This window comes from Gavialis gangeticus, unplaced genomic scaffold (assembly GCF_001723915.1).
Source record: "Gavialis gangeticus isolate Ggan-Ray unplaced genomic scaffold, GavGan_comp1, whole genome shotgun sequence".
Classification (NCBI taxonomy): domain Eukaryota; kingdom Metazoa; phylum Chordata; order Crocodylia; family Gavialidae; genus Gavialis; species Gavialis gangeticus.
In genome coordinates this window covers 27,788,515-27,796,107 of record NW_017729028.1, presented here as the reverse complement: position 1 = coordinate 27,796,107, position 7,593 = coordinate 27,788,515, and the positions used below count along the sequence as shown (strand labels likewise).

The window sequence follows — 7,593 nt, the reverse complement described above, 5'->3', positions numbered from 1 at the left end:
CGCCAGGGCGGGAGAACAACAAAAAAACCCCAAAAAGAGAAACGGGACTCAAATGAGTCCAGCCAGGTAGGCATCCAGCCTCTTCTTAAAGTTGTTGTTTGGTCTCTCCTACGTATTTTCCATTAGGGCATTTCGTGCATTGGATGACATGTATTACATTTCTGGAGGTGCAGCTGTAAGATGCAGGGATGCTCTGTTGTGGGATGTAGTCATTGTGGGGGTGGTGGAGATATGTTGGTAGGTTTTGCATTTTTTGTCATGGCATGGTCTGGATCCCTTTTCTTTTTTTAAACCCGAAAGCTTCCTAAAATTTGTTTTCCAACTATTTAAGTTGGTCTAATAAAAGATGTCAGATTCACCCAAAGAACCCTGTCTACCTATGTCCTTAGACCAACACAGCTATAACCTCCACCCCTGTAACTGCCAGTGTAAACATGCTGAAAATGGTTTAAACATTGCTTTGACTAGCTTAATTTAAGTTTGTCATCAGTCCACATAAACTAAGCCAATAAAAACAAAGTTTAAACTAATTTTAGTTCCATGCAAGATGTTCCCAACAGCCAGAATGGTATCTTCTTGCAAGAGTCTGTACAGTAGCAGCAGCAGCCCCACCACATTAATGGAGTAGTGGCCAGCAGCATGGACCCCCTGCCACTGCTGCAGCAGCAACAGCAGTAATCTGCAGTGGGAAGATGGCACCACAGCAGCAGCAACCAGGAACATTGAGTCCCTGGGGCAGGTAAGATTGCCCCCACCAGAGCACACTAGCAGGGTTTTCCCTGAGGGACAAAACTTGCTAGTTATTATTCTGCAGACAGATTATTTTTAAGATCTTATCTAAAATACTCAAAATGCAGAGAACTGCCCCACTGGGGCTTGAAACCCCAGCTGCAAGGAAGTTTGACATTTCAAACAGATGCTCACAGTCTTACTTACCTTTCCACTTCTCATTTTATATCTTTTTCTTCCCCTTCCCAAAGGTGCATAGCAGTTTATGGTTTTTTGTACACTGTATTTTGGAGTGTAGTGATTTAAAAAAAAAAAAACAAGCAAAAAAAAACCCAACCCCAAAATGGCCAAATGCATTTTTGTCTTACCTGCGCAAGAGAAACATGTTTCTGTGTTAGCCAATCTCTGGTAGCTTTCTTCTTTCCAGAATCCAGAGATGAGCAGGCCTTCTGCAAAGTTTAACAGAATGAAAATCATCTTTCACAAAATTCCATTGTTCTTCCCTCCATCCAGGTACCAAAAATCAAATTCCACTAGAAACCACACACACACTTCTTTTCTTACTTCTGCCTTACCAAAACATTATTTCAGTCATGGCTGAAACCTGATAGCAGGGAATACTGACCACATGGTTGAACCAAGAACAGCGCTGTTCAGGCAAAAGCTATGGTCTGAACCTTCTTGCAGCTGTTGCAACAGCTGTTGACTGCTCTGCCAAAAGCTGCTGCCAATTCATGGGTGGTTGTGAGGGTTATAACTACTTTCAACAATGAACTGTATACTCTGCCCCTCCCTCCCTGGCTGGGATAGGAGGACTGCCTGAGCAGCCATTACAACACAAAAAGTTACATTTCCCACTGAAGACATGCACCCCAATTTTGGAGGGCTAATTTTTAGGGAAAAGGTGACTATGCTAGGTAAGTAAAGATGGTAGTATTACAGTACAATGAAGCACCAGCTTAGCCCTGCTAAAGGGGTATTTTAGTGTAGGAGGTAAAGAATACCTCATTCAGCTAAAACAGGGGCAAACTCAGTTGCACAGAACTTTAATTGGTGTTTGGCAGAGCACCAGGTTGACACCCCATTCTTAAAGAAATGATCATGAGATCTTTACTGGCCTTATGCCTTACCCTGGACAGGGGAGGGAGTACATTTCCTGCTTCAAGTATATGCACTGCAGTGGTACACTGCCACATGGGAAATGGATAGGGACAATAGCTTATTAATAAAGAAAATAGAAAGAGATAAGGCTGTTAGGAAATCAACTGCTGTAGGTACTAGCCTTTCTCTCTAAGACTAAGAAAAATGAGAGTCTCAAGCTGCAAACTTTTGAAGACTGTAACTTTAGAGACACTGGATGCGATGCAGCCTTATTTCTCTGGTGACTCCAAATGGAGTTGAGGGGAGGGACAAGCTGCAATCAGATCTGGACAGGTTACAGAGGTGGGTGGATGAGAATAGGATGGGTTTCAACACTGACAAGGTGCAAGGTGCTGCACCTGGGGAGGAAGAACCAGCACCATACCTACAGGCTGGGGAACTCCCTTTTCATCAGTGCAGAGGCAGAAAAGGATCTTGTAGTCATCACTGACTCAAAGATGAACATGGGCCAGCAGTGTGGGGATGCAGTCAGGAAGGCTAACCGCACCTTGTCATGCATCCACAGATGCATCTCAAGCAGGTCCAAGGAGGTGATCCTCCCCTTCTATGTGACACTGGTCAGGCCGCAGTTGGCGTACTGCGTGCAGTTCTGGGTGCCGCACTTCAGAAGGGATGTGGACAGCATGGAGAGGGTCCAGAGGAGGGCCAGTCGCATGATCGGGGGCAGCAGGGCAGGCCCTACGAGGAGAGGCTACAGGACCTGAACCTGTTCAGCCTCCACAAGAGAAGGCTGAGGGGGGATCTAGTGGCCATCTATAAACTGGCCAAGGGAGACCAGCAGGCAATGGGAGAGTCCCTGTTCCCCTGAGCACTACCGGGAGTAACAAGGAACAACGGCCATAAGCTGACAGAGAGCAGATTCGGACTAGATATCAGGAGGCACTTCTTCACAGTCAGGGCAGCTAGGATCTGGAACCAACTTCCAAGGGAAGTGGTCCTAGCTCCTACCCTGGGGGTCTTTAAGAGGAGGCTAGATAGACACCTTGCTGGAGTTGTCTGACCCCAGCGCTCTTTCCTGCCTGTGACAGGGTGTTGGACTTGATGATCTGCTCAGGTCCCTTCTGACCCTACCAACTATGAAACTATGAGGGTGCTCAGCATTTTGGAAACTCAGGTAAATTAAGTAAGTATCAAAATATGGTACCTCATTCTCAGCAGCTACTTATTAATGTTCTGGCCTGGGGGTTACTATCCCAGTTAGTTCATGATGTCCGTTCTCCCAAATACAGCACAAGATTAAACCACAGGGAACAGTTTGCATTATTTTGTCCCACTCACTTTAAGCTATCCAGGCTATGAAGCTTCCTTTTCGTTGCTTGGGGAACACACTTGTCAGTCTCACAGATCTATCTACTACACAACATTTCTGAGAGTTTACGTTTAATCTTGGCTCAGTTTGATCCCTCCTGCAGCTTGCCTGCATCTCCCACAGCCAGAGAGCAAGCTGCTAGCAGGTGCCAGAGCCCCTGAGCTGCAGGGGACCCCGATGCTACCCTCTGCAGAAGCAGCCCCCCAAACGCAAGCAATGCCACCCCCACTCCAACCCCCCTACACCTGTCTTGCAACCCTTTATCCCCACCCCAGGACACTCCTGATCCCATCTCCCAGCCTGGCACTGGGGGCCGGACTCAGCCAGCCAGATGACCCTAAACCTGGCCTCTCAGTCAATCACGGGGGTGGGGGAAACATTATGACAATGGCAGCCCCCACCACAATCAGGCCACAATATTCACAAGCTGGGCCCATGATTTAAACTAAGGCCTATGTATAGCACTCCCATAAAAGGTCTAAACTCTGGAACTTTTTTCCATGGGACCCAAACAGCCTGGATCTGCTGAGCACACTGTAGAGACAATGTCTCCTCCCTTTTAGAAAGAGGGGAAATGTAGAGTAGGGCAAGGTAGGATTTTCCCCTGTGTTTTTATTGGCAACTGTTAGGGATGAGCAATGAAATTGAGGGAACTTTGCAATATGCTACTTGTATATGTAAAGAACATTAAACACACTCACAACTATGAAAATGCCCCCTAATTTCTGTGTGTAAATCTAGATAAAATGAAAAAGTGAGGACAGATGGATGAGGAGGATAAAAAACACAAATATCAGAAATCAAGCAAGATGCTGCCCTTGGGTATTTCCTCTACAAGAGAAAAATATCCTGTGTACCTGCAGGGGGGTCCACGGGTCCTGCCAAATATGTGAAGATTTTGTCCTGCTGAAAGTGCTTAGTTTTTGGTCCTTCTCATACACAGATGATGGGATTTCCTGGGACAAAGTTAAAATAAGGAAAACATCTGACTAGTACGTCATCTTCACTGGCAAAAAAAATAAATGACATCAATAAAAGGAAATCACTTTCCAATAAGAGGAACACATCAGAAAAAAACAGGGAAGATTTAAAAGTCAACAGATGGGGTTTTCAACAAGCTACTTAGTTTCACATAGGTAATAAATAACACTCCCCACCCCACACCAACCAACACTATCTGATGATTAAACATTAAAGTAATGTAGGACTTTTTTTGTGTGGGTCCCTTTAGACGAGTTTAAGTAACTGGACAACTAATCAACTAAGCTCCCTTCTTAGATATCTCTGGGGATTTCAACAAACAACTGACAAACAGGTATTAAAATGAAGCTCCAGCCCTGCCAAAGCCTCAGGTCACAAACCAAGCAATATCCAGTCACACATACTCTGAAGTGACACCCAACCATAGGTTTCAAGGTTAGACCCTTAATTGCACATTTCCTAAGGTCTGGAACAGAAGTTCCCCCAAAAAAATGATTTTTTTTTTTACCTAAATCAGTTAAATCTGATATTACATTCGACCAGGTTTATCTTAAACCAGTTTTGGCCATTTTGAAAGCAGTTTCTGTGCACTGAACTTCTGTTTTGTTACAGGTTTGAACCAGTTTCTAATCACTTAAACCAGTTTATGTGTAACTTCTGTCCCTAGCCTAAGTGTGCATGTTTGTGCCACCTGTACAGAAAATGTAGCTACCCACCTACATGCACATAATGTTGCTGTTATTGTTCAGTGCATGAAGTAAAAGGGCAGGAACAACTGCTTGAACATAGACCAGGGACAGATAAGTGCAGACATACTGCTAAGAAGCGTCTTTGCACTACAATTAAGCATCCTGTTTCTACTACCCTCATCCCATGGAAAGGTAGGCAAGGCTCCTGTAAATACTACACAGGCATGGGCGGCACTTTTAACCCAGCAACTTTACACATGATTACACAGTCTCTCACTGAGTCATCCAACTACATAGATAAAGGAGTCATCCCATGTAAAGTTGTGCATTTCACATGCCCCCTTTCCTTGTCAAGATGTACAGGTGCTGAGCTGCTCACGTGTTCTGGTACCTGCACATCCTGCTCATTCTCAGCCTCAGAAGAGTGACTTCTTAAGAGCCAGAAGTCATCTGAAGTTCTCCTCCTTGCAAGTAGGGATTCTCTTGACTCGGACTAGAGAGAGGTTTGAAATAAGAATGTGTAAAGGATAAAAGTGCAGAATAAAAAGTTAGTTGTCACTTGCCAGACTTGCTATACCACTGAAATGCCTCAAGGGTTTCTAAATTGTGAAGACTAAATACTGCCAATGCAAATGAGATCATTAGTGCCAGAGGTGTATTAAGCTGCTGTTTCTGTAACCAAGTGAGCCAATCAGGCCGAAAACCAGGTGAGCCAATTAGGCTGTGGTTTATCATGATGCTTGTCTGGCCACTACCAGACCTGGAGCTAGCATTGCCTGAATAAAATCCCCTGCTGTCCTTACAACTGCAGTGAGTAATCGACTTGACTCCTCCTGCACGGAAGCGTTCAGCTGCTGCGATTCCCTTTGCTGATGGCACCCTATATTAAAAGACAATTTCCTGTTTCTTTTAACTCTCTTAAATAAATCATAACATTTGTTTGCAAAGCACTTGTTTGCCCAAAGCCACATGTGGTTTCTGCCCAAAGGTCAATGTGCATGGAAATTTTGGGAAAAGTTTAACAATTCTAGTGATCAAGTGATAAAAGGCTTATCTCCTATAAAAGCCTGAGACTCCAGCCATGAGATGTGCTCAGAATAAAATCTGTGGGGCACGTTTTTAACATTAAAGCATCTGGGCTCTGCTTAACCCTCAAGGAAACATTTCAAAGTTGATAGAGAAGGTTAATCAGTTGCCTCCAGTGATCTCAGGATCTGAGGAGAGAGCCACTGTCTACCTGACAGAGCCCAGTGTAAAACATGAGATGCCTGGGGATCAAATAGGAGGACCACCGGACCAGCGCGAGCATCTTCCATGAAGCTGCGCCCACCAGCATTGAAGCCTTGCTTTTGAGAAATCAACTCCGATGGACGGGCCACTGTGTCCTGATGTCCGAGAACCACCTCCCTCACCAGATTCTCTCCTCCCAGCTCTCTGCTGGCCAATGCCAAAGGAAACGGTACAAAGACACACTCAAGGTTGCCCTCAAGCACAGAGGCATTGACACCAATAGCTGGGAGGAACAAGCTGATGACCATTTGGCATGGTGCCACCTGGTCCACCATGGCACATGCCACTTCAAGGCTCAACAACTTGATGCCGAGGTGGAACGGCAGCAGCAGAGGAAGGAGAAGACCAATCTGGGGCTGCAAATCCCACTCCCCCGTGCAACAACATGCCCCCATTGCCAAAGAACATGTGCATCCAGAATCAGGGTCCTCAGTCACCTGAGGACCCATCAAGCCTGACGGATGTCATCCTTGTCTTCGAGGGACCGCCGACAACGACCTGACAGCCCAGCGTAAAACATGAGATGACACATCAGGGCAGGACACATGCTCATGTAGCCCAGTACCCCGTCACTCACAGCAGCAGCTGTGATGCAAAGAAGAAGCATTTAAGCAAGACATGTGCAGAACGAGCCACCCCCGCCCCTCTCCAACAGCAAAACTCAACTAGGGGGCCACAGCATCCTGGATGGCTTGTGACCCTTTTTAGGGATGCCAGAAAATGGTGGCGCTGCTGAGTAGGCAAACACGATTCCCAAGATAAACCCAGAAATGTCAGACAGAAATCCAGTATGTGAGACCCCCCAGAAGATCACAACAGGTTTTTCCTCAATCCTTCGCAACACGAGAATGGCTTGAGGATGCTTCTGCCGTCAGGAATCAGAGCCGATATTTCCAAGGGAAACGCTGAGTCTCAAACAACTTTGGGAACCACCGTGCTGCCGCTGCCATCTTCCAGACGCTGAGGAAGCCACCCCGGAAAACAACTGGTTCAGAGACAATACCTGTTATCAGCCCAACCAAGCAACTACAAAAAAAAATTGTATTTTTCTGCCAGCTTTCAGACCCAAATGCCCTTCATCAGGTTCAGGGAAAGTTTAAATTTGGCAGAAAGTCCCCATAAGTAGGAAATAAACTTCGTTTTCGCACAGAGGAAGCCGAAGCTGGAAATCTGCCCTTGTCCAGCCCTGCTTCTCTGTGGTTTTCGCACAGCCCCAGTGCCAGGAGTCAGGGAATGACACGAAGGACTCAACTTTGATCCTTAAAAATTAAAAAAAAGGCCCAAACGACCTGTTCCCAGACTTCAGGCTCAGCAGCAGCTCTGCAGAAAAGGGTCTGGGGTTGCAGTGGGCACTAAGCTGGATCGGAGCCAGCAGTGCTGCATGCAGGGGCCGGCCGCCCGCCCGCCCGGCCCGGCCGCACTCACGGGCGAGGG

At 46.3% G+C, this 7,593-nt stretch overlaps 1 protein-coding gene across 7 annotated transcripts in view; it reads right to left on the bottom strand.

Annotated features, from left to right (window-relative positions):
• Positions 1-7,593, bottom strand: part of FAM228B (family with sequence similarity 228 member B) — a 43,129-nt gene that overhangs the window by 34,944 nt on the left and 592 nt on the right. For 4 of the 7 annotated variants that reach the window (XM_019520840.1, XM_019520833.1, XM_019520839.1 and 1 more), the window contains exons 2-4: positions 5,249-5,362; positions 4,057-4,155; positions 1,098-1,178 (exon numbers count right to left, since the gene is read on the bottom strand). In XM_019520840.1, coding sequence (XP_019376385.1) covers positions 1,098-1,178; positions 4,057-4,155; positions 5,249-5,362 — 294 coding nt within the window. The remainder of the gene's footprint in view (positions 1-1,097; positions 1,179-4,056; positions 4,156-5,248; positions 5,363-7,593) is intronic. The other 3 variants (XM_019520835.1, XM_019520837.1, XM_019520838.1) reach the window with 3 other exon arrangements.